Source organism: Microcaecilia unicolor, chromosome 2 (assembly GCF_901765095.1).
Source record: "Microcaecilia unicolor chromosome 2, aMicUni1.1, whole genome shotgun sequence".
NCBI lineage: Eukaryota > Metazoa > Chordata > Amphibia > Gymnophiona > Siphonopidae > Microcaecilia > Microcaecilia unicolor.
In genome coordinates, this window is record NC_044032.1 from 539,293,017 (window position 1) to 539,320,673 (window position 27,657).

A 27,657-nucleotide genomic window follows, 5' to 3' on the forward strand; every position below is an offset into this window, starting at 1 on the left:
CTTTCCTATGCATCTCTGAGGATAATAATAGTAAACTAAGAGCGCGCGTCAAGAGGAGTCGAGGAAAAACAGATAATAATAATAAGCGAGCCCTGGAGAAAGAAAGGACGTATGACGGTAGTAGCAAAAAGTTGTGGCGGTGGTACCCCGCATGGCCTGCTGGGAAAGCGTAAAAACACGTGAGCGAAGTAGGCAAGTCTTTCCTGTGGCAAAGTTCCTCCGCGGAATGCGCAGGCGCGGCCCAGCCGCCATTTTTGTTAGGTTTCCTGTCGGTGACTATTATTCGGAGAGAAAAAAAAGGCCATAGAGAGGCGGAGGCGAGTGGTAGAACTCGCGGCCTGGGTCGGAAGAGCTAAACAGGGCGGAGCTGGTGCTGCTGCAGAGGCAAGGAGAGCAAAGAGAGAGTGGCAAAGAGAGAGAGAGTGTGTAGGGTGGCAGTGCGCCGCCGGCGGAGAGCAGGAGCCGCAGAGGCCGGCAGTCAGAGATGGCCAACATCGCAGTGCAGCGGATCAAGCGTGAGTTCAAGGAAGTGCTGAAGAGTGAGGAGGTGAGACACTGCCTCCCCAGTCCCCACCCCCCGCCGCTCACGCGGCTATTCGAAATTTAACGGTAGCTGCCAGCTAGGTTTCAACTCACTGCTACTCTAGAAAGCTCTGCTTTTAAGGCCATCATGCCGGCAGGAACCTGTTTATGTTTATTTGCCAGGCCTTATTCGGGGAGGAGGCGACAGGGTGTGTGTGCTGATATTGTGGGCTGAACTTACGCCATAAAAGCCGCTTCCGGAAACATAATGAGATAAAAACAATTGCCGGCTGAAATTCTAGCTCTCGGTCGGGTGTGTAAATAACTGAGCAGGTTGGTTGGATTAGCTACTTTTTTTGTGGGAAGCTTTCTTGAACTTTCCTAGGGTTTTTATCCGAGCCCTCTTCCCCACCTGGTACTTAATTCTTTTTTTACTTATTAATTTTTTACTCTGGAGTCTCAATCTTTATTCAGCATTAATATTGTACGTACAACCAAGACCTTGGAAGGAGACACTAAGGGGCTCATTTTCAAAGCACTTAGCCTCCCAAAGTTCCATAGAAACCTATGGAACTTAGCCTCCCAAAGTGCTTTGAAAATATGCCTCTAAGGGGTCTTTTTACTAATCTGTGGTAAAAAGTAGACATAGTAAGTCCTTAACATGTTTTTCCCCAACTGTAATGGCTAATTTTCTGTTTTTCCTAAAGTGGCGTGGTAACTGTGTTAGTCCACTTTTAAAGGCAATAAATAGAAACAAAAACAGAGAAAAGTAAATATATCTTTTTTTTTATTTTTTTTATAGGCCTAACATTTTCTTTTCTAGGTTTTGATTTTTTTTTATTACCCATTTTTTCTAGTAATGGCCATGCACTAATATAGTAACATAGTAGATGATGGCAGAAAAAGACCTGCACGGTCCATCCAGTCTGCCCAACAAGATAAACTCATATGTGCTACTTTTTGTATACCTGACCTTGATTTGTATCTGCTATTTTCAGGGCACAGACCGTAGAAGTCTGCCCAGCACTACCCCTGCCTCCCACCACCGGCTCTGCCACCCAATCTCGGCTACGTTTCTGAGGATCCATTCCTTCTGAACAGGATTCCTTTATGTTTATGTTGCCATTAGTGTGCAACCATTAAAATATTACCATGGGATACTGACACCTATTTTGTAGGCAGTTAAGGGCTGTCACCCCAGTAATCCTGTGCTAACCAGTTAGCATGTGGTAATGTGGATGCACTATGTGCCATTACTACATCCTCCGACAGTGAGAGCTTAACTATTCTTAGTGTGAAAAAATATTTCTTCCTGTGTTTTTAAAGTATTTCCAAGTAATTTCATTGAGTGTCCCCTAGTCTTTGTACTTTTTGAAAGACTAAATAATCGATTTACTTTTACCTGTAGTACACCACTCAAGATTTTATAGATCTCAGTCACAGTCGTCTTTTTTTTCCAAGCTGAAGAGCCCTAACCTCTTTAGCCTTTCATCATATGGGAGGAGTTCCATCCCCTTTATCATTTTGGTTGCTCATGTTTGAACCTTTTCTAATTCTGCTATATCTTTTTTTTTTTGAGATACAGTGACCAGAATTGAACGCAGTACTCAAGGTGTGGACGCACCATAGACCACCTGTCTCCAATTAGCGACTTTACTAGGAACAGACTGTTAGACATGTCACCTGGCCAGTAGCATTTGTGGAATTCTTAAGAAGAGGTCCAGACTTTGTCATATATAACCAAGTTATTTCTCAAAACTTAGTTCAGTTTTCCCATCGTATCTAGGGTTTGAATCTTCCACCCTTCTCTATTTAATTTCCAAAAGCAGTAGTGTTGTATGTTTTGCTGTATATGTTGGACTACTAGACCGTAGTTGAAGTTTCTGGTTTTAGATATCAAATAAACATTAACCCCCCCCCCACACACACACACACTTATGTTAGGGTCCCTTTTACTTCAGCTTAAAATGGCTTGCTGCAGGATGCGCTCAGGCATCCCGCAGTAAGGTCCAAATCAGCATGCACTACTTACGTGGTAAAAAAAAATATTTTAAATTTTTGTTGGTGGGGGCGTGTCTGGGGCCAGACAGTAGTGTTACCTGTGACAATCAGTTAGTGCACCCACATTACCACATGCTAACTGGTTGGCGCAGGATTACTGGGGTGACAGCCCTTACTGCCTACAAAATAGGTGTCAGTATCCCAAGGTAACTATATTTTAATGGTTGCACACTAATGGCAACATTAGTGCATGGCCATTACTAGAAAAAATAGGTAATAAGTAGAAAAAAAATCAAAACATAGAAAAGAAAATGATACCTTTTTTATTGGACTAACATTTTCTTTTGTGTTTTGTTTTTTTCTATTTATTATCTTTAAATGTGGACTAGCACAGCTACCACACCACTTTAGGAAAAATAGAAAATTAGCTATTTATGGCTGAGGTAAAAATGGACTTACAGTTGAGGAAAAACATGTTAAGGGCTCACTAAGGCTACTTGTTACCACAGCTTAGTAAAAAGACCCCTTAGTGTCTCCTTCTGCCCCAGCTTGTCTTGTCTGCTGTTTTTGTGCCTTTTTTTGCATTTATGACTCAAGTGACACAAATGTACATATTGAATTCTACCAGACCAACTCACAGTAATGGTACCTGTGTCATAAAGACACTGAACACAGATTTTTTTTGTTCTTGATTGTCATAGAACCCCTAAGTAGCTGGACAATAAGCACCCAAGTCTGGAATTTATAAATGCCTAAGAATAAAAATACTTTTTATAGTTGACCTTCCAGTGTGAATCTTTTCCCAAATGCCCAACGGGTATACCAGGGGTAAGAGAGACATGATAGCTAGTCTTGAGTTCTTGGCTACTGCTGTCTTAAGAAGCTGTGCACATAAGGGCACAAGCACCCCATTTGGCTATACAGTCTTGCAGAGCTTGACAAACTGCAGGTGCTAGGTCACCATGGCATTTAAAAAAAAAATCAGACTTGGGTCTTAGGTTTTGCTGGTATAACACATGGCAATGGGCAGTTTGGTTCAAGCTGCAGACGGCAGGGCCATCAGCAGCATGCACTTTACTTTTCTCCTTTCTCCCACTGCAGCACCTCTGATGCACATGTATCCCCCTCTCCCCCCCCCCCCCCCCCCCTGCAGATCCAGGCCTTTAGTGGTTCAAATTTTGCATCCAGCACCGAAGTGGCAGAGGATGTAGCCTGATGCTGGCTGCCTGTGAGCTGCAGGATACATTTGGGTGTATAGGGGGAGGAATGGCCAGCAGGACAAAGGAGGTGATAGTTCCTCTTTATAAGTCTCTCGTGAAGCCCTGTGGACAGCTCTGGAGACCGCATCTTCAAAAAGGTCCAGAGGGTGGCTACTAAAATGAGTTAATGGTCTCTATGATAAAAACGTATGGAGACAGACTCAAACCTCAATATGTATACTTCAGAAGAAAGACGAGAGAGGAAATATGATAGCCATTTAAATATCTCTGTGGCTTAAATGCGGAGGCAAATCCCTTTCAAATGAAAGGAAACTCTGGAATGAGAGGGCATAAGATAAAGTTAAAAGGGATAGAAGTAATGTAAGGAAATACTTCTTTACGGAAAGGGTAGTGGATGTGTGGAATGACCTTCCAGTGGAGGTGGTGGAGATGAGATAAGTACGAGGCATCTCTTAGGGAGAGGAAGAGATAGTAGATGGGTAGACTGGATAGACCATCTGGTCTTGATCCGCTGTCATTTTCTGTGATTCTTTGTGAAAGTACAGGATGAGGCATGTGGCTTTTGTCACCAAGGTGATGAAGTGGTTATGATCTCACTTATCCTCAAATTCTTAGGACCACCCCATAAACAATATGCTCAAATCTTCCTTTGTTTTATGTGATGATCTTTCATCTGAGCCCAAGTCATTCAGGTTTTCATCTGCTTAGTTCTTTATACTTAGTAGCTTAACTATATTTTGAAGATAGCTTTTCCCCATTTGAGAAAGTTTGTTGGATCTGCAGCAGTTTGTGACTTTTAAGAGCCTAGTAGGCTGCAAGGTAACTGATGATGAGGGGAGAAGTTGAATGAAAAGGCAAAGTCAGAATATTAGATGATAGGTATTCTCTGAGTATTTTATGTTACTTTTTTCTTGGGGGGGGGGGGGGGAGACAATAGGTCTTTAAATTAATAGGTGGAGTCTTGATATATAAGATTTGCTCTCTTCTCAAATGTATAGTGGGAAAATAAAAAGACCTCCGTGCCCTTCTGAAATAATAATAAAAAGTACAGTGCTGAAAGTGAAAAGTTTTGTGATGTCTGAAGATAATGGTTTCTATGAACAGTTGGAGTGAATGTTTTCTCCGAGGACAAGCAGGCTGCTTGTTCCCACATGTGGGTGACATCCACTGCATTCCCAGGTCCGGAAAATCTCCCTAGCAACAAAGCTTGCTAGAGCCTTCGGGTGTGCGGCCATCTGAGTCCCGCTTCAGTCTTCTTTTTTTTTCCCTGCGGTCAGGGCAGCTGTTTTCCGGTTGCTCTGTTGCCCCAGAGAAGAAGAGCCTTCACTTCGGTGGGTTTTTCGCTGAGTTTTTTCTTCGTGTTGTTCGTATCAGCTCGCATTTGAGCTGTTCCTCACCCTCCATTCAAGAGGTGGCAATGCGCCGGTCTCCGAACAGCCCGGTACTGCCTTCTCGTCCTTGGCAGATTCTGGCTTCGACTCCTGCAGCGATCCCACAGCCTTTCTCGACAGACACTCTTGACGAGCGGCTCTGAGCCATTCTTCCACGGATTCTGGAAGGGCTGCTGCGACCGTCTGTTACGGTACCGGGGCTGCTTGCGCCCACGGTACCGTTGATAGATGCGGCGGCCAGCTCTCTGCCTGTGGTGAGGTCTCCGACGTTTGTGCCACTTGCGGCGTCGGCCTCGGCTGCCACCCAAGTTGACTCCCCGTCGACGTCGATGGAGGGAGCTTCATCGCCGCCGGCATGGGAGTCGACTTTTTGACATCGCTATCGAGGGCATGGTTCCTCGGCGTCGAGACGGGCCCAGCTTCAGACTGCAATTAGAGAACTCATGTCCGACACCGAGGGAGAGGCCTCCTGGGAAGGAGGACCCAAGATATTTCTCTTCTGAGGAGCCTTGTGGTCTTCCCTCTGACCCTACTCCTTCGCCAGAGAGAAAGCTTTCTCCCCCGGAGAGTCTGTCTTTCTCTTCCTTTGTGCGGGAAATGTCTACGGCCATTCCCTTCCCTGTGGTATCTGAGGATGAGCCCAGGGCCGAGGTGTTCAAGGTCCTGGACTATCCTTCGCCACCTAAGGAGTCCACTGTTCCTCTGCATAATGTCCTCAAGCAGATTCAGTCGTTCCAGCTCTACACGAGTATCCACTTGCGGAATAATGTGAAGCAACTGGCGGACTTGGTCGATCACCTCCCTTCGGAGCAGGCCAAGCCTTTTCAGGAGGTGGTCAAGCAGCTGAAGGCGTGTCGTAAATTCCTGTCCAGGGGTACTTACGACTCTTTTGATGTGGCATCCAGGGCTGCTGCTCAGGGTATAGTGATGCTGTGTGCCTCTGACCTGGACAATCAAGTCCAGCAGTGGCTTGCGGATGTTCCTTGCTGAGGGGATAATATTTTTGGCGAGAAAGTCAAGCAGGTGGTAGAGCAGCTCCACCAGCGGGAAACTGGACTTGACAAACTTTCCACTGGGTGCCTTCAGCATCTACCTCATCAGGTAGATGTTTTTACGGGGGAAGGAGGAATGCTCCCTATACTTATAATAAGCGTAGGTACAATCCACCTTCCCGACAGCCTGCTCAGGCTCAACCCCAGCGCGCTCGTTCAAATCAACAGTGTGCGCCTCGACAGGCCCCTGCAGCTCCCCAGCAAAAGCAAGGGACGGGCTTTTGACTGGCTCCAGGTGAGCATAGCCGCAGTAAAAGTGTCCGTGCCAGACGATCTACCGGTCGGGGGAAGGTTAGCATTTTTTCACCAAAGGTGGCCTCTTATAACCTCCGATCGGTGGGCTCTCCAAATAGTCCGGCTAGGATACTCCCTCAATTTGATCTCCAAACCTCAAAATTGCCCAATGGGAGCTCAGTCCTTCAGCTTCCAGCACAGGCAGGTACTTGCAGAGGAACTCTCCGCTCTTCTCAGTGCCAATGCGGTCGAGACCTAAGGGCCCTGAACAAATATCTGATCCGAGAAAAGTTCAGGATGCTTTCCCTGGGCACCCTTCTTCCCATGATTCAGAAAAACGACTGGCTATGCTCTCTGGACTTAAAGGATGCTTATACACACATCCCGATACTGGCAGCCCACAGGCAGTATCTTCGATTCCGTCTGGGAACACAGCACTTTCAGTATTGTGTGCTGCCCTTTGGGCTCGCCTCTGCGCCCCGGGCGTTCACCAAATGTCTGGCGGTCGTTGCAGCGTCGCTACGCAGGCTGAGAGTGCATGTGTTCCCTTATCTCGACGATTGGCTGGTGAAGAACACCTCAGAGGCCGGAGCTCTACAGTCCATGCAGATGACTGTTCAACTCCTGGAGCTACTGGGGTTTGTCATAAATCACCCAAAGTCCCACCTTCTTCTAGTTCAGAGACTAGAGTTCATAGGAGCCCTGTTGGACTCGCAGACGGCTCATGCCTACTTCCCCAAAGCGAGGACAGACAATCTTCTGTCGCTGGTTTCCTTGGCCAGAGCGTCTCGGCAGATCACAGCTCGGCAGATATTGAGGGTCCTTGACCATATGGCCTCCACAGTTCATGTGACTCCCATGGCCCATCTTCACATGAGATCAGCTCAGTGGACCCTAGCTTCCCAGTGGTATCAAGCTGCAGGGGATCTAGAGGATGCAATCCAGTTGTCCACCTCTTTTCACAATTCCCTGCTATGGTGGACAATTTGATCCAATTTGACCTTGGGATGTCCCTTTCAAATTCCTCAGCCACAGAAAGTGCTGACAACGGATGCATCTCTCCTGGGGTAGGGAGCCCATGTAGATGGGCTTCACACTCAAGGACTTTTGTCCCTCCAGGAAACAGGTCTTCAGATCAATCTCCTGGAGTTGCGAGCAATCTGGAACTCTCTAAAGGCTTTCAGAGATTGGCTGTCCAATAAAATTATTCAAATTCAGACAATCAGGTTGCCATGTACTATGTCAACAAGCAGGGGGCACCGGATCTTGCCCCATGTGTCGGGAAGCCGTCCAGATGTGGCTTTGGGCTCGCCGTCACGGCATGTTTCTCCAAGCCACGTATCTGGCAGGCGTAAACAACAGTCTGGCCGACAGGTTGAGCAGGATAATGTAACCTCACGAGTGGTTGCTCAACTCGGGCGTGGTTTGCAAGATCTTCCGAGAGTGGGGCACCCCCTCGGTAGATCTTTTTGCCACTCAGACCAATCACAAGGTCCCTCAGTTCTGTTCCAGGCTTCAGGCCCAAGACAGACTAGCGTCGGATGCCTTTTTCCTTCATTGTGGGAGGGGCCTTCTGTATGCATATCCTCCCATACTTCTGGTGAGGAAGTCTTTGCTGAAACTCAAGCAAGATTGCAGAACCATGATTCTGATTGCTCCTTTCTGGCCGTGTCAGATTTGGTTCCCTCTTCTTCTGGAGTTATCCTCTGAAGAACCGTTGAGATTGGAGTGTTTTCCAACCCTCATCACTCAGAACGAGGGGGCGCTTCTGCATCCCAACCTCCAGTCTCTGCCTCTCATGGCCTGGATGTTGAGGGCATAGACTTCGCCTCCTTGGGTCTTTCTGAGGGTGTCTCCCGAGTCTTACTTGCTTCCAGGAAAGATTCCACAAAGAGGTGTTACTCTTTTAAATGGAGGAGGTTTGCCATCTGGTGTGATAGCAAGGCCCAAGATCCTCGTTCTTGTCCTACACAGACCCTGCTTGAATACCTTCTGCACTTGTCAGAGTCTGGTCTTAAGTGCTATTAGTGCTTATCATTATTGTGTGGAGGGTAAGCCTATCTCTGGACAGCCTTTAGTTGTTCGATTCATGAGAGGTTTTCTTTTGTCAAAGCCCCCTGTCAAACCTCCCACAGTGTCATGGGATCTCAATGTCGTTTTCACCCAGCTGATGAAACCTCCTTTTGAGCCACTGAATTCCTGCCATCTGAAGTACTTGACCTGGAAGGTCATTTTCTTGGTGGCTGTTACTTCAGCTCGTAGAGTCAATGAGCTCCAAGCCTTGGTAGCCCATGCACCCTATGCTAAATTTCATCATAACAGAGTAGTTCGCACTCACCCTAAGTTCTTGCCAAAGGTGTTGTTGGAGTTCCATCTGAACCAGTCAATTGTCTTGCCAACATTCTTTCCCCATCCTCATACCCGCCTTGCTGAACGTCAGTTGCACACATTGGACTGCAAGAGAGCATTGGCCTTCTATGTGGAGCGGACAAGCCCCTTCAGACAGTCCGCCCAAATGTTTTTCTTTCGACCCCAACAGAAGGGGAGTGGCTGTAGGGGAAATGCACCATTTCCAATTGGCTAGCAGATTGCATTTCCTTCACTTACGCCCAAGCTGGGCTGACTCTTGAGGGTCATGTCACGGCTCATAGTGTTAGAGCCATGGCAGCGTCAGTGGCCCACTTGAAGTCAGCCACAATCGAAGAGATTTGTAAGGCTGCGACGTGGTCATCAGTCCACACATTCACATCTCATTACTGCCTTCAGCAGGATAGCCGACGCGACAGTTGGTTTGGGCAGTTGGTGCTGCAGAATCTGTTTGGGGTTTAGAATCCAACTCCACCCCCCTAGGCCCATTTTTCTTTTGTTCCAGGCTGCACTCTCAGATGTTTCTTCGTAGGTCAATCTCTGTTACGTCCTCGCCGTTGCGAGGTCCAATTGACCACTTTATTGTTTTGAGTGAGCCTGGATGCTAGGGGTACCCCACATATGAGAACAAGCAGCCTGCTTGTCCTCGGAGAAAGCGAAGTTACCCGTAGCAGGTATTCTCTGAGGACAGCAGGCTGATTGTTCTCACAAACCCGCCCGACTCCCCTTTGGAGTTGTTCCTTTTTTTTGGTTTTGCTTTATAAGTTGACTGAAGCGGGACTCTCGCGCGACGGGCTGGAAGATGGCTGCACATTCGCGGTGTGCGCACACGTGCGCGAGAAGACTCTAGCAAGCTTTGTTGCTAGGAAGATTTTCCGATCCTGGGGCTGCCGTGGACGTCACCCACATGTGAGAACAATCAGCCTGCTGTCCTCGGAGAATACCTGCTAGAGGTATTTTTATTTATTTATTTATTTATTTGCATTTGTATCCCACATTTTCCCACCTATTTGCAGGCTCAATGTGGCTTACGTAGTTTTGTTATGACATTGTTATTCCAGGATGTCAGATACAATTAATAATGTGCAAAGATTAAGTAAGGGAAGAAAGAAGGAAAGTATTAAGCAGGTAAGTGTAGAGGTGGACTTTCATAGTTGGGTGGGTTAGTGAAGTGGATTAGTAGGGACTGTAGGTTCTCTTTGTAAGCTTTGTTGAAGAAATATGTCTTCAGAGATTTGCGAAAGTTGGTTATTTCGTTGATTGTTTTCAAGTCTGTTGGTAGTGCATTCCATAACTGAGTGCTCATGTAAGAAAAGGTAGTGGCGTGCATCAGCTTGTATTTTAGTCCTTTACAGCTGGGGAAGTGCAAATTGAGAAATTTGCGGGATGACTTTGTGGCGTTTCTGGGAGGTAGGTCCACGAGGTTTAGCATGTAGATTGGGGCATCTGCGTGAATGATTTTGTGTACAATCATGCAGATCTTGAATGCAGTGTGTTCTTTTAGTGGGAGCCAGTGAAGTTTCTCTCTTTGGGGTTTTGCACTTTCTTTTTTTTTTTTTTTAACAATTTTTTTATTAATGAATAATTGCATATCACAAATGACAACCAAATTCTTTAGCTCCAATACAACTTAGCCAACAGTATACACAATTTGGTATAGTAACATCAATTTTCTTTTTCCTTAATACAAAAAATAAACGCTCTTCAATAGAATGTGATAGTCATTACATAAACATGACATAAATATTCCCAACCTCCAATTACATCAGATATTTTTGATCCCCTAAACTTCCCTTATCCCCCCTCCCCCCCACCCATCATCGGTACATAACATAGCCTCATTAAATTCCTTTCCATTGTTCATACACATGCCATATTTTTTGGAATTGTTGTATTTGCCCTTTACGGATAGCTGTCAACTTTGACATTTGATAGAGATGGTGCAGTCTACCTTTTATTATCTGCATTCTGGGGACTTCCTTCTGTCTCCAGGCTTGAGCTAGCGCTATTTTAGCTGCTCCCAGGAGATGTATAGGGCTCTTCCCTGGGCGTACATTCAGTAAGCAATATTGGGCTTGAGCTGGGTATTTTATCTTTAACATGTCATATATCATGTCTAAAATCTCGGTCCAAAACCCCTGAACCTGGGGACAATCCCACCAGATGTGCCAAAATGTCCCTCGTCCCCCACATTCTCTCCAACAGTCTGTTGTAATCTGTGGATAAATTTTATGTAATCGCATCGGCGTATAATACCATCTATACAAAATTTTATATCCGTTTTCTGCCAATGGCTGGGCAACGGTCAGTTTCAACAGATGTCTATACCCAGCCGCCCACCATTCCTCCGAATACTGTGCCTGGAGATCTTCCTCCCATCGCCTCGTATAAAAGCCTTGGGGTGACGAGAGGAGGAGTAATGCTCTATACAAGCGTGTTATGCTACCTTTCCCATCCCCCCCTCTCATCGCTTGCTCCAACCCTGTCTCAGTCAGTTCTAGTTCATCCCTGGCTCGTTTCAAAATGTAACTCCTTAAGCAGACATAAAATACCAGGTCTCTTTCCTCTAGATCAAACTCTTCCTGCAAATCTTCAAAGGATTTTATTTCTCCATTACTCCATAGCTGTCCTAGTCTATCAAGCCCTTTCTTGGCCCATATTGAGTACGTTCTCTCTTCTACTCCAAGGGGAAAGCCCGGTGCACCTCGTATAGCCATCTGTAGAAAGTACTTTCTATCTGGAAACACCTTTCTCCTGACTTGGAGCCATGTATTTAGTAAGTGTTTGAGACCCATCGGGACTTTCCCTGCTGCTGCTAAGATCTCCCTTCCCGGGCCCCATAGTATGTCCTTCAGGTATCGGGTCCCCAGCCACGCTCTTTCCCAATGTAGCCACTTCTTGTTGTTCATTGAATCCCACCCCGCTAGAATCCTAAGTTGTGCTGCCTGGTAATGCAGATAAAAATTAGGGACTCCCATTCCACCCTTTGCTGGAGTTTGAAAACATCATACTCCTTCGTACCCTTGGTGGTCTCTTTCTCCAAATATATGCAAACATTTTCTTATTTAGTTGTTGAAAGAAAGCTCGGGGAATCGGCAATGGGGAGTGCCAGAAACAAGTACAGCAATTTAGGTAAGAGCATCATCTTTACGGCCTGAATTCTACCCAGCCATGTTATTGTTAGGCCTTCCCATCTGTCCAGCTCCTCGAACAACTCCCTCAGTTTCTTTGGGAAATTTTCCTGAACTATGTTCTCAATCCTAGATGTGACCATTATGCCTAGATATCTGATTGTTTTGGTTGCCCATTGAATTGGATATAATGCTTTCAACCTCTGGGCCTCATCCTGAGGCATGGTAAGATTAAGTATCTCTGATTTATTTACATTTATTTTAAATCCCGACATCTTCCCATATTGTTGCAACTCCTCCATCACCTGCCCAAGCGATTGTGCAGGGTGAGCCAATGTCATCAGCACATCATCAGCGAAGAGCATAATCTTATGCTCTCGCTTCCCTCTAATTACTCCCCGTATATTCCCGTGTTCCCTGATCTTCTTAGCTAAGGGTTCAATTGACAGTGCAAAAAGCAGAGGAGAAACTGCACAACCCTGTCTCGTCCCTCTTCCCAGGTTCAGCAATTTCGTGTGAGAACCATTTATTTTTAGCATTGACATAGGGCTTGTGTATAATAATTGTAACCACTTTAGAAACCTCCCTCCCATTCCTATCTGTTCTAAGACTGCAAATAAAAAGGACCATTCCACTCAGTCAAAGGCCTTTTCCGCGTCTACCGAGAACAAAATTACCGAGTCTGCCTCATCAGACGCCTGCTGGATGATATGCAAGAGGCATCTGATATTATCAAACGTCTGTCTGCCCTCTATAAATCCCGCCTGATCATCATGTATAATATGTGGTAACATTTTCTGCAACCTATTTGCAAGGATTTTAGTGAAGATTTTATAATCAATATTTAATAGCGATATGGGCCTATACGAGCCACAGCTCAGGGGGTCTTTTCCCGGTTTCTGTATTAAGACTACTTCGGCCAGTCTCCAGGAATATGGTAGCTCCCCTGCCTCATCAAAAGATGTTATTACCTTCAGCAACAAGGGGCCCAGCAATTTGGCAAACATTTTATAGAAATGCGCGGGAAAGCCATCCGGCCCTGGGGCTTTATTCGTAGGCATTTTCCTGATCACTGTCTCAATTTCTTCTAATGTCATGGGATTTGACAGGGTTTCAAGTGCTTCCTCAGATAGTCTTGGGAGCCTGACCTCCTGTAGATATTTCTCTATATCTCCCTGGGCAGTTTCCTTCTCTGATTTATATATTTGGTTATAATAGTCCCAGAATATTGTTTGTATCTCTTCTGCTTGAGTTAACAGTTTACCCGTGTCGTCATATATACCCGATATATAATTCCTCTGAGCTTGCTTTTTAATTTGTTGGCCAACAGTCTACTAGCTCTATTCCCAAATTCGAAATGTTCTTGCTGGGCTTGTTGCATCTGATGCGCTATATCTGATAATTGCAATTCATTAAGCTGGGCCCTATATTGTTGTAATTCCTGCAACATTTTTGTATCCGTCTGGTCCCGTTTATGTGCTCTCTCACTGAGTTCTATCTTTTTTCGCAGGTCAGCCTCTTGCTCTATCTTTTTTTTGGTGGTATGGGACTGTAAAGCTATTAATTGACCTCTCAGGACCGCTTTCATGCCCTCCCATACGTGGGCTGGGTGCACCTCTCCCGTGTCATTATACTTTATATATTCCATAATATAGTTTTCTATTATAGGTATATTTTGTGGGTCTAATAACAACGCCTCATTTAATCTCCAGGGCTTTCGCCTTTTCTTCTGAGTATCTGATAGCATTGTTAATACTACCATAGAGTGGTCTGACCAGGTACATGATTCTATCTCCACCTTATCTATTTTGGATCTCATGGTCACATCACCCAACCAATAATCAATCCTCGAGTATGTGTTATGTGTGGGTGCATAATGAGTATAGTCTTTTTCTAACCCATGAGTGTCTCGCCATAGGTCCATGAGTCCCCATCTTGCCATCCATGCCCTAAAGGCCATACGCTCCCCTTTGGCATAGCTTTCTGCACCACCCGAATTATCCAATTGTGGGTTAGTTGTCAAATTAAAGTCTCCTCCCACAATCAAATTGCCTTTGACATGATCCCGTAGGACCCGCTCCAGTTCTTCCAGGAACACCTTTTGGCCCTCATTGGGTGCATAGACGCACAATAGAGTGTAATACACATTACATCTAGAGACTATCAGCAGTAGATATCTGCCCGCTTTATCTTTAACTGTTTTATGTATTATCCAAGGGTGAGAACTCGAGAGCGCAATCAAAACCCCCCTTTTTTTTTTTTATCTTCTATACTGGATGCACAGATTATGTTGGGATAATGTTTATGCTTTTCTAGGTGTTCATGCTGCCTTTTGAGATGGGTCTCTTGTAGAAACACCACATCTGCCTTTTGGCGCAGCATTTCTCTAAATATCTGCTTACGCTTTTGCGGGGAATTTAAACCCCGTACATTTATGGTAACATATTTAAACATGGCAGTATAGTAATGTGATATCTAATTTACTGAGAACCTTATCGTGTACCAAGATGATAGTCCCTTTTCCCTCTCTTCCCCACCCTCCTCCCTCCAATATCATATTACCCCAAACAATTTCAGCTTCCCCACCCTCCTCCCCCCTCCCCTCAACCCTACCCCATAACTTTGACATCCAATCCCACAATTAGGTCGGAACTTACAAGGGGGGAAGTGACCCTCTTGCCCTCTTCCACCTTCAATCTCAGCCAAACATTAACTGTTATCTAATAGCCCTCTGAGCAACCCGGGCATAATATCTTCAACCCTAACTTTTCAACCAAATGCCCACAGTTAAACAGTCAGCCAATTCCACTCGCTTCCCCGAGTGTACCGTTAGCCTTCAGCCGGCCATACTTCATCCAACCTCCCGCAATCCGGAAATCTCTCAGGTGAGGCGACCCGCTGATTTCTGGCGTTGCAGACGCCTCTGGCCTACTCTCTGCCATTTTGGGTGGGTTCGCTGACCTTGGACTGGCCGTGAGGCAGCTGGCGTGGACGGCGGATCTGCCTGCTGATCTCCCTGAAGAATCTCATGGGCCTCTGCTAGTGATTTTATTTGATACTGTTGTCCATCTTTGTAGAATGCTATCGCAAACGGGTATCTCCAGCGGTAGCGAATCCCCAAGTCTCTCAGTTTGGTAGTAAGTGGCTTGAGGTCTGCTCTACGCTTTAATGTGATCGCGGCCAAGTCCTGATAAATTTCTATAGGGTATGAGTCCCATTGAAAATCTGTTGTTTTTCGAGCCGCAGCTAGTACTCGCTCTTTTAATTTGAAGTCCTGGAAACATGCAATTATGTCCTTAGCGAGATTTCGTCTATTGGTGCCCAGTGCCCGGTGGGCCCGTTCCAGGTTTACATTTTCTGGTGGGATCGGGTCAGCTGAGTCCGCTAGTATAGCGCTTACAATCTTTTGTACCACCTCTTCACTATTTTGGTAAGTCGGGGTCTCAGGTACTCCACGAAATCGGAGGTTATGGCGTCTACTCCTGTTTTCCAGGTCCTCCAGTTTATCATTGATTGTTTGTTGCCCTAGCCGCTCATCGGCTATTTGTCTCTCCAAAGAGCCCAGAGTCTCCGCATGGTCATCCAGGCTGTTTTCCACTTCCTCAACTCTGTGGCCCAGCTCCTTTATCTCTCCTCTTAGATCGTTTCCAAGAGTAGCCAGCTCTGAGCGCATCGCTTTCAAATCGGCGCGAATCTCTTGAATCCAGCCACAGAGTTCTGGTAGTCCGGCGCACTCCGAGTCTCCGCGGCCTTGCGTTGCAAACAGATCCCCCGAAAACGGGATCTCCGCTGCCATTTGGTCCGCTGTCTCCTCTAGCGTTTGAGGCGCCATATTTTTTTTGGACCCGTCGCTCGCGAATGCGAACTGTGAAAGATCGACGGCGTCCGCCCGCTACTGCATGGCCCTAACGGGATCTCTCCCCTCCGCTAGTTCTGCCGCTGTTTTTCTCTGGTTGCACGTTAGGCTTTCGCGTTCGAGGGCGCTAATTATTGCGGTGGGCAGTCAGGAGCACGGCACTTAAGCGGCCATGTTCTCCGATGACGTCACTTCCTCCTCCGGGGTTTTGCACTTTCTTACTTAGTTTTTCCAAATGTGAGTCTGGCGGCAGTGTTCTGGGCTGTTTGGAGTTTTTTGATAGTCTGTTCTTTGCAGCCAGCGTACAGTGCGTTACAGTAGTAAGTAACTTCGCTTTTTTTCTACAGGTAAATGAGTTGTTGAATAGAGGATTCCTTCAGAGACTGAAGTATTAGTTGATTATTTTAATGGAAAAATTGTATGGTTGATGGAATTATAGGAGAATAAAGAGGGGGGCTACTTTTAGGGGAAGAGTCAGTGAGTGTGCCTTTAGAATTCATTTTGGACGAGTTCAAAATACCTGTGGGGAAAGAATAAGTGAAAACTGTTCAAGCTCTGAACCCTTTTATTATGCACTTGAGCCCTGTTATTCTCACAGTGGGTATTGTTCTGGCCCTGGAGGACTTAGTCTAACTTCCCCTGTTTATTAAGCTGTTCTAGCGGCTGCCATTCACTAATGCTGACACTGCCTATTCATTTTGAATGGGCTGTGTTGGCATTGCCATGTGGCAGTCACTAGCGCGGCTTAGTGAACAGGGCAGTAAGTTTGTATCTCAGCCAATCCAAGATCACAAGTTGCTGCAGTGGGATTTGAACTGAGCTCCCCTGGTTCTCATCCTACTTCTCTAACCATTGGCTAAATGGGAGGCTGAAAGGCACCATTTCTATGTGGCAACCACAAATTTTCAAGGCCATCTCCAGCTCTTCCCTAGCGCACCCTTGAGCCGCCATATAATGCATGTGATTTATGGGGAAAAAATCCCCTGGAGTTAGGTTATACTTCTTCCCAGAGTTTACTTCACTTTGGGCCCTGTTTACTAAGGCGTGTCCCGGGGAAGCCGTTCAAATCAGGACATTTGATGATTAGGAAGTACACAGCAAGCCAGTTTTGTAAGCTGGATGAGAATCTTTAAAAAAAAAAAAAAAACGTTAAGATAAGTTACGTTTTTTCAATTATTTGTTGAGCACTATTTTTTAGCACTGTTTGATTCAGGCTATAACACTCACACAAAAAATAGGAGTGGCCCTATGAAAGATGTGCTATGCCACTCGGCAAAACAAATGATATTGCCTTATGAGTGGAAATTTCTGAGGGCTTTCCTTAAAAAATTTCAAGAAAAAGTAGTGAGGCGTAAGTATATATTGAGAGTTGTTAAGTACATGCCAGCGGTAGCCTGTATCTATGAGTATACTAGTAAAAAAGGCCCGTTTCTGACACAAATGAAACGGGCGCTAGCAAGGTTTTCCTTGGAGTGTGTATGTTTGGGAGAGTGTATGTGAGAGTGACTGTTTGAGAGTCAGAGTGAAAGTGTGAGTGTGTGAGAGAGAGAGTGAGTCTGGGTGTGAGTGTGTTTGTGAGAGAGTGTGTGTGAGAATGAGAGTGTGTGCAAGTGTGTATGTGAGACACAGTGTGAGAGAGAGTGTGTGTGTGTGGGCAAGAGAGAGAGTGTGTGTGAGACACAGATTCTCTGTGAGAGTGAGTGTATGACACCAAGCGAGTGTGTGAGTGACTGTGTGGCACATAGAGAGTGAATGTGATACAGTGTGAGACAGAGTGTGTGAGAGTGAGAGTCAGAAAGACATTGTATATGAGAGAGAGAGTGTGAGCCGTGCCCTCCCAATCCATGGCCATCTGTCCCCTGCCCCCTCCATTCATCCTTTTCCAGCAATTCCCCTCTGTCCCTGAGCCCTGCCCTCCCAATCCATGGCCATCCATGTTTGTCTGTCACCTGCCCCCTCCATTCATCCCTATCCAGCATTTCCCCTCTCTGCCTGAGGCCTGCCCTGCAATCCATATCCATCCATGCCCATCTGTCCCCTCCATTCATCCCTATGCAGCAATTCCCCTCTCCCTGAGTCCTGCCCTTCCAATCCATGCTCCTCTGTCACCTGGCCCCTCCATTTTTCCCTATCCAGCATTTCCCCTCTCTGCCTGAGGCCTGCTCTGCAATCCATATCCATCCATGCCCATCTGTCCCCTCCATTCATCCCTATCCAGCAATTCCCCTCTCCCTGACTCCTGCCCTTCCAATCCATGCCCATCCATGCTCATCTGTCACCTGGGCCCTCCATTTTTCCCTATCTAGCATTTCCCCTCTCTGCCTGAGGCCTGCTCTGCAATCCATATCCATCCATGCCCATCTGTCCCCTCCATTCATCCCTATGCAGCAATTCCCCTCTCCCTGAGTTCTGCCCTTCCAATCCATGCCCATCCATGCTCCTCTGTCACCTGGCCCCTCCATTTTTCCCTATCCAGCATTTCCCCTCTCTGCCTGAGGCCTGCTCTGCAATCCATATCCATCCATGCCCATCTGTCCCCTCCATTCATCCCTATCCAGCAATTCCCCTCTCCCTGAGTTCTGCCCTTCCAATCCATGCCCATCCATGCTCCTCTGTCACCTGGCCCCTCCATTTTTCCCTATCCAGCATTTCCCCTCTCTGCCTGAGGCCTGCTCTGCAATCCATATCCATCCATGCCCATCTGTCCCCTCCATTCATCCCTATCCAGCAATTCCCCTCTCCCTGAGTCCTGCCCTTCCAATCCATGCCCATCCATGCTCCTCTGTCACCTGGCCCCTCCATTTTTCCCTATCCAGCATTTCCCCTCTCTGCCTGAGGCCTGCTCTGCAATCCATATCCATCCATGCCCATCTGTCCCCTCCATTCATCCCTATCCAGCAATTCCCCTCTCCCTGAGTCCTGCCCTTCCAATCCATGCTCATCTGTCACCTGGCCCCTCCATTTTTCCCTATCCAGCAATTTCCCTCTCTCCCTGAGTCCTGCCCTCCCAATCCATGCCCATCCATGCTCCTCTGTCCCCTGCCCCCTCCATTCATCCATTTCCAGTAATTCCCCTCTCTCCCTGTGCCCTGTCCTCCTAATCCATACCCATCCATGCTCCTCTGTCCCCTGCCGCCTCCATTCATCCTTTTCCAGCAAGTCCCCTCTCGCCCTTCCATGACCCCCCCCCCTCGCATCCATGCTACTCTCTCTCCCATGTCCCAGCCTGGCCCGCCCTCTTCTCCCCCCCCCCCTTCGCATCCATGCCTCGCATCCATGCATCCCTTTTTTTTTTTATTATTCTTTTTAACTTTACCTCCGTGGCGGTTCGTGCAGCGAAGCGTCAGGGAAGGAGGCGGCGCTCCCGACGTCTAGCTTTCCCTTCGCTGTGTTCCGCCTTATTTTGAAGGCGGAACACAGCGAAGGGAAGGCTAGACGTCGGGAGCGCCGCCTCCTTCCCTGACGTTTCGCTTCCCGATTTGTTTGTTTTTTTCGCGAGGGCGGGGCAGAGACGGCTGGCTGGCTTGAAGGCTTCACACCACGAATCCACGAACCCTACAGCTTCAGTGACGTCAGATGGCTTCAGGGCATGGCTTCAGGGCTTCAGGGCTTCACAGAACGTTGTCCTCATTAGAACGTTCACGGTGCGTTTTATTATATTAGATAACAGCAGGAATCTTTGGTTTTTGTTGATTTACTAAGGTTTGCTAGCATTTTTAGTGCTCACTAAAAATTAGCACGCGCTAAAGACATCCATAGGACTATATGGGTGTGTCTAGCAGCGTGCGCTAAAAATGTGCACCTACCTTGCGGTTTAGTAAACAGGGCCCTTTATTTCTTATTAGTCGCCAGTATTCCCATAGAGTTCAGTGCGACTTAAATCAAGAAATGAAGTACATCCATCAGAAATGCATGGTAAAATTAAGACAAAAAGAACTTAAATATTACCTAATGAAGAAAGTACCAACACTCATTGATATACATTCCCTAAAACATATATTTTAAATAAGTAAGCACCTCCCCCCATCTATTTACTGCCTAAAGCATATAATTCTCTTCTTGTCCTACTGCTAAAGAGGTTAGAGCTCTTCAGCTTGGAAAAGAGACGGCTGAGGGGAGATATGATTGAGGACTGCAAAATCCTGAGTGGTGTAGAACGAGTAGAAGTGAATCGATTTTTTACTCATTCCAAAAGTACAAAGACTAGGGGACTCTCAAGGAAGTTACATGGAAATACTTTTAAAACAAATAGGAAGAAATATTTTTTCACTCAATGAATAATTAAGCTCTGGAACTCTTTGCTGGAGGATGTGGTAACAGCAGTTAGTGTATCTGGGTTTAAAAAATGTTTGGACAAATTCCTGGAGGAAAAGTCCATAGTCTGCTATTGAGACAGACATGGGGGGCAACTGCTTGCCCTGGAATTTGTAATATGGAGTGTTGCTATGATTTGGATTTCTAGCAGGTACTTGTGGCTTGGCTACTGTTTGGAAAACAGGATACTGGGCTAGATGGACCATTGTTCTGACCCAGTATGTCTGCTGTTATGATGGCTCCATACCTTGTTTGGGGCTAGGGAAGATGCTCTATGTTTTCTTTAGGTCCTACTTTTTATGTTTAAATCTTTTTTTTTTATTGATAAACGACAATATAAACTTGATACAATTCTCATCATAGATTACAGAATCAAATGTCATTTATGAGACTAACACCATTGTATAAATTACAATTATAGAAATTTGTTTTCCCCATTTTCTCCCCCCCCCCCTCCCTATTATACCTTGTGCTCCAACATGTTATAAGAAAATAGCAAATTGGCTAACAAAATAGAACTGTTCCAACAGATAACCTATTCAATATCGGAACCAATCCCTCCTTTTCCTCATGTATTCCAATCCCCCCAGATTGTGCCCCTATCTCCCCAACTTCCAAGAATATTCAACAAGCAACAGCTCGATGTGTAACATAAACTCAAACATATATAATCATGGTTCTACTTTTTATAATTTCTAAATCTCCAACAAATGCCATGTAAATGGGGTTAGTTAGTTTGCCTCCTTTTCTCTGTTGGGTTCTTAGAGACCTCTAATAACTGCTTCAAGGCAAACTCTGGGAAGTCATAAGAACATAACAGCTATACTGGGTCAGACCAATGTACTATCTATACTGCTTCTAGCACTGACCAATCCAGGTCACAAGTACCTGGCAGAAACCGAAATAGCAGCAACATTCCATGCTACCAAACTCAGGGCAAGCAGCGGTTTCCCCCATGTCTATCTCAATAGCAGACTGAGCTTTTCCTCCAGGGACTTAACCAAACCTTTTTTAAACCCAGATATGTTTACCACCATTACCACATCCTCCAACAGTGAGTTCCAGAGCTTAACTATTTTTTGCGTGAAAAAATATTTTTTCCTCTTTGTTTTTAAAGTATTTCCAAGTAATTTCATTGTGTCCCCCTAGTCTTTGTACATTTTGAAAGCGTAAATAATCTATTTACTTTTACCTGTAGTACACCACTCAGGATTTTATAGACCTCAATCATAGTCGTCTTTTTTTTTTTTTTTTTTCTCTCCCAGTCTGAAGAGCCCTAACCTCTTTAGCCTTTCGTCATATGGGAGGAGTTCCATTCCCTTTATCATTTTGGTCGCTCTTGTTTGAACCTTTTCTAATTCCACTATATATTTTTTGAGATACGGTGACCAGAATTGAACGCAGTACTCAAGGTGAGGTCGCACCATAGATCGATACAGAGGCATTATAATAGTCTTGGTTTTATTTTGCATCCCTTTCCAGATAATTCCTAGCATCCTGTTAGTTTTTTTGGCTGCCTCCACACACTGGGCCTAAGATTTCAGCATATTGTCTACAATGACATCTAGATGTTTTTCTTGAGTGCTGACTGCTAAAGTGGACCCCAGCATCAGGGGTCCACCTTAGGAGTAATTTTATCCTCTCCAATTTCCCATTCCAGTATCTGCTTTAATGGTGCAGCCCAATAGTACCAATTTAAATGAAATACTGCCTTCCTCCTCCAATTCCCTGCATGGCTAGATAATCTCCCTTAGAATCTGTGACTGTTTCCTACCCCATATAAAACATGTAACATCCCTTTGGAGACTTAAGAGAACAACAATCTGGGTGGAACGTTCATTTTTATCACTGAAGTCCTTTCCCACCACGATAGCCAACCTCTCTTCCGTCTCTCCAAGTGATTCCATATTTGCTGTAAGTTTGGGTCATAATTATGCTTGTATAGTAATTGTAAATTCCTAGTTATTTGTACTTCCTAAAAAAGAAAATGCCACTTAGCCAATCTGGGAATTTTTTGTTTCAGTGCCATTTTTTCACTGCCCAGTATTTATTTAAACCCTACATCCCAACCATACTCCTTTAATTCCCTCATAATTGAAAGAGTCAAGCTCAGCTCACCAACATATATCAAAATATCATCCATAAAGAGCACTATTTTACAGTCCTGCGTTCCAAGCCACGGTCCCCTTATGTCTCAGTTCATACATGGGCAGTCTGCAAGAGGTTCCCGTGATATAACAGACAATAGTGGTGATTAATGGGCAACTCTTCCTGGTGTCCCTCTCTATATCAAGACTGAGTAATCCTCATTAATGTATACTCAAGTTTTTGAGTGCTCGTACATTTTTTTTTCCATCCATTGACAAATTTTCTCTCCCAAGTCTACTTTCCTCATAACTGCCCAAAGGAAGTTCCAGCAAACCGCATTGAAGGATTTTTAAGCATTGATCGTGAAAAGTATCAGCTGTTCTCAGTTTTCTCTGCCTTCCAGATTAAATGTAATGTGTGCCTAATGTCTGCCACTTGCCTTTATTTACAAAGTCTGATTGATCTGGGTGAATATGTTCAGGCAGGACTACCACTAACAATTCTTATTTTAGCTTTAATTTTTATTTCTATATTTAACAGCAAAAGCGGTTGGCAGGACCCACAAAGTGCTGGGTCCTTTTCTGGTTCTATAGTACTGAGATTCCTACTTCTCAGATGGTTGCGGGAAGGGAATTGCCCTATATGAAACCATTTCCCAGCTTTCAATAAATCTCCCATCTCCCCTTGAAGTTTTTATAAAACTTCCCAAAGAATCCATCTATTCCTGTGCTTTTCTACCCTTTATTTCTTTATTGCCCACTTCATCTCTAGTGTGGTAATTGGTGTGGGTGCATTGTTTTGTTTTTTTCCTAGTCTGTATAGACAATTGGGAAAGTATTATGGTTTCTAAATACTTCTCTCACCAACCTGGTTTTCCCATCTACTGTATATAGTTGTTTAAACATATCTTAAAATTGTGCTTGAATCTTATCAGTATACAGCGTCTTGTCCTCTCTCCCCTTAATTTTCTGAACTGTTTGCATTACCTTCCTCTCTAGCAACTGTTGGACCAGCATTCTCTCCATAGGATTGCCATATTCAAAAAGCATTTGCCTCAGTAGCCTTATGTTGGAAATCAAACTCTTCTACCTGCAGCTGTAAGTTTGGTCCAAACCAGAGCCCGTTCCTGAGCAGCTCTGAATTTGGCCTCTCCTTATGCTATCACTCATTTATTTTTATTTATTTATAATTTTGAAAATACATTACAAGTCAACACTTCTTATAGCAAAACAGATATAATGTTCAAAGAACAAAACTAAGTAAACAATTAGATAACTATATTAAACTCTTCCTTAGACCCCAATAAATAGGGGGGCATGACGTTAAGTTTACAAGAACATAAGAAGAAAACATCTGTATAAATTTCACCTCCAACGTTCTGAAGCTCACTCTGTGGCAGGGAAACACTGAAGCCCTGTACTGTTGGTAGGCTAGGCTGTCAGCACCACTCACTCTCACTCATGGACACGCCCTCAGCCATGCCCCATCCAGACATAATTCACAACCCCAACGTTCTATGAAGCCTCCACAACTCCCAACGTTCTAACTGCATGGTGGTGAAACCCAAATTTGCCCATGAGTGTTGGCCCCGCCCTCGCGTCACAACGTGATGACGTTGAGGGCGGAGCACTGACACTGAGCAAATCCCATCTCACCCCCCTGCTCACCGCCGCTACCCCCCCCCTCCGTCCGATACAAAAACAAAACAAAAAAAAAAAACCCTGCAAAAATGCCCCACCTCAGGTCACAACACCCAGTGCTGGTCCCTCCTCTCCGACCGCCCACCCACCCAACAGACCTGCACAAGTGTCCTACCCCCCCTCCATCCACCCCGCAATTCTCCTCTCTCCCCGCCCCTGCTGCCATGCCCCCCCAGAGGCAGCCACTGCACCCCCCCTTCCACACTCATCCAGGACATTGCTGCCGCCGCTCCACCCTCTCCGAACGCCCACCCACCCTACAGACCTGCCGAAACAGAAACAGATGATTTTAAGAAGTAAGACGGCACCGCAGGCAGCCAACAGGCATTGGCTGTACACTCTGAAGCCGCGCCTCCTCTAGCCTGACGTCAATGCCCCTGGTGGGGAACCCGGAGGAGCGAACCGACGTCACAGGCGAGAGGAGGAGCAACTTCAGAGTGTACAGCCAACGCCTGCTGCCTGCCTGCGGTGCCGTCTTGCTCCTTAAAATCATCATCTCTGTTTCGGCAGGTCTGTTGGGTGGGTGGCCGGATGGAGAGCGGGGAGCTGCGGCGGCAGCGACGACCTGGGTGGGGGGGGGGGGAAGGGGGCTGCAGTGGCTGCGGTGACATTGGGGGGGGGGGGGGGAACGGTGACGGACTCTGGGGGGGCGTGGTGCCAGGGGCGGGGAGACAGGAGAATCGACGAAAACCTTGCTAGGGCCCGTTTCATTTTCTCAGAAACGGGCCTTTTTTACTAGTTATTAATAAAGAAAAGGCTCTAAACTGAAGAATCCGCAGCCATTTATAAATATGATGATCCAATCCCACTGGAGATCTTTTTAGCATCCAGGAAGGTACGCAAATAAGAACGAGCTCTCATAGCCAGACACACTTATCTCATATCCTGTGTAGTTTTAGCAACGTCAGGATACAATCAGACCTTCTAGCCACAAAATAAACTCTGTGCATTTCTAAAAAAACAAAAAACAACCAGCATCATAAGTTGAGTTCAAGTCTTGCTTGAATACAAAGGAGACCAGGAGTGTTGTTCGATCCACCACATCAGACAGTCTTCCAAAATGGCTGACAAATTTTGCAAATCTTCCATACCAAGATGAATCTGACCTTATACAGTTGGATTTTCCCCTATATTTTTTTGAGGTATTGGCAGATAGTACATTTTGTTTAAAGGAGGAATAGCTGTTGGGGAAAATTTCCAGCAGATATTTCTTAAGAAATTAGTACGCGACATTCTAGCCGATCTAGGAAAGTTCAGCACACGGAGGTTTAATCTTCTATTAAAGTTCTCAAACTGCTTCTGTCTCTGGTTAATCCTAACGGTGTCTTTTAAAGAGCCCTTCAAACCTTTAATATCTGACTTTGCCTGATTTTCAAATTGTTGATATTCCTTTTTATTTTGCTCCAAATTAGCAGCAATAATATCCATCTTACTTGCAAGTAAAGAGGTTTTTTTAAGCAGATTTCACCACAACTGCTGTCGGTACTTGGATAGCCTTCCATATACTAGCCAGAGTAACTGTCTCAGGGGATGCCAGTTCTTGCAGCTCCCTAAGCTCAGCGGATAATTCGAGTCTGAAACCACCTAGAGGGCTCCTCTCTTCAGCATCTAACGCCCTTTGAGGAAACCCTTCCTCGGCCCGGGTTTCTGCAGGACACAGTGGGTCATGACAAACGGAGGTGACATTGAAGTGTCTGGTCCCAGTGGAGCGGGTGCTCCTTTAACCGTTCCAGGATTATTGCCTCCATCCTCTCTCTGCAGGTGCTGTACTGCGTACCGCTCAAGGGTTTCCTGCACTGGGGAGGAGGTTCAAGCCTGCAGTGGCTGGGCCTTCACTTCCCCTTTGTGTTTGGTATGGGGCATAATCTAGAGTTAAGTAAGGAATTGCTTTCACCAGGCAGTCCTCAGAGACAATGAACACAGTGCAACCTTCAGTCCGCAATGTTACTACTCCCCCTCTGAGGCTTTATGCTATTGCTCTAACTTTAGTAATTGCTCCTTTAGTTGTAGTGAGCACTATTCCCTGTGCTGCTTCTTTCTTGCACCCTATTTTATTAGTATCTCCCTCTTCACCACCTTTAGGGCATAACACAGTACTCCATCCTACACCTTTCCAATGTCATTTTTAGCTAAATAGTCTTGGATTGTAGCCCTCGCCTCTCCACAAGCCATTTTATCTCCCAACAGGGTCTTGATTCTCCAAAAGCCTCTGCTTTTTCCCCCTCCCAACCCAATGAGTGACATCTGACTGGGGCATGATTCAAGATTCATATGGTTTCAGTTTGAGTCTAACACCATCCCCCACATGTTCCTATGATGCCATACTAAATCAATCCTAATAAAGATCTTTGCATGGGACTAAAAAGTTTAATTTTTCTGACTGCTGTGCTGGACCCTCCAAACATCTACCACACCAAGATGTTCCCAAGTTTATGGAGTGCCTTTCTGTGCTGCCCACTGTATTCTTATCCCCCCTTAGAATGATCCATATATGCATTGGGTGTTACATTGAAATTGCCTTGCATCGCCACCCCATCTAAAAACAGTGGTTCTCACATCCTGTGAAAGAACCCCACCTGTATACTGTTGGGTGCATAGAGAGTGATCAAAGTTAAATATTTGAGCTTTCCCTTTCACTGCCACGCACCTTCCTTCAAGATTTCTACAAACATCAAGGGGTATAAATTAGAACCGTTGATGAATAAGGGTTGCCACTGGCCCCCGCCTTCTGCCCTTTTGGACTGCTGAAATATCCCTTCTGTTACATAGCTTCCCACTATTCCAGAACCTGAGGGATAGTTGTGTCCATCAACCAGCAGGTGAAGATAGAAAACACTGAGGGACTGGATACCAAGAGAGAGATGCTTCAGCTCAGTTTTCAGTTCTCTATCTCCAGCAGTTGGATGGACATACTTTTCAGCCTCTGGTTCTGAGTGATTTGCTCCTGATCCAGTTGGTCAGCTGGTTTCCAGTTGACCTTTGCAGGTAGCTTAAGTCTGAAGAGTCTTCAGGGATCTGGAGGTCTTCAGATCCCTGTCTCTGGTGCCCTGTGAATTTACTTCTTTCTTCCATTCACCTCTCCCCTGTTTCCTGTGGAACTCTCCTTTTCCAGCACAACAACCTTTAAAAAAAAAAAAAAAGAAACAAAGTTTGCTGGCGAGCATGGGACAGAGTATGAGTCCTGAACTTTCTCATTTGTGGTAAGACTTGTGGAAACTGTGAGCTTGGGGGGGGGGGGGGGGCAGCTGGCTGTGATCAGATCCACTTGGAGGGTTGGAAGTTCTACTTGGTGCAGGGGAGGGATCCTGACTCACCACTTGGGACATGTTACGCTACGCTTGTGGTGGGGTGAATGGTGACTTCCACAGAGGCAGTTAAGCGGTGTTCCTGCTGTGAGACCCCCTGGCCAGCATAGGGGCATTGCAAATGCGTGCAACTGGGAATCCCGCAGGACGTGGAGGAAACAGCAGTAGCATGTCTTTGGGTTTGGTGCAGCCTCCAAATATGCTGGGGTCTTTGGGCTCTCTGGCAGGGCCAGTGAGCAGTTTGATGCAGGAGAGCGCTGGAACGGGTGCCATTTTGTTGGGGCTGACTGGCAGTGAGGAGCGACCTCTGATCATTTGTGTAGTACAGGTGCCAGGGCCTGACAGAGTATTCAGCAGCATTGGGATCATTGTTTTCTCCAGACTTTATATTGTTTTTACACCAGGTCAGTTTACTGATGCAGGGGCAGTCAGAGTTGTTGCAGGATGTTTCAGTTTCTCACTCCGCTGCCCCCCAG

The 27,657-nt window shown here is 45.9% G+C and overlaps 1 protein-coding gene across 1 annotated transcript in view; it reads left to right on the forward strand.

The window, feature by feature from the left end:
- Positions 1 to 215: 215 nt before the first annotated feature.
- Positions 216 to 27,657, forward strand: part of UBE2K (ubiquitin conjugating enzyme E2 K) — a 235,377-nt gene continuing 207,935 nt past the window's right edge. Inside the window, exon 1 of the mRNA XM_030191315.1 lies at positions 216 to 547. Within this exon, the coding sequence (XP_030047175.1) occupies positions 485 to 547 (63 nt within the window). The 5' untranslated portion in view covers positions 216 to 484. The remainder of the gene's footprint in view (positions 548 to 27,657) is intronic.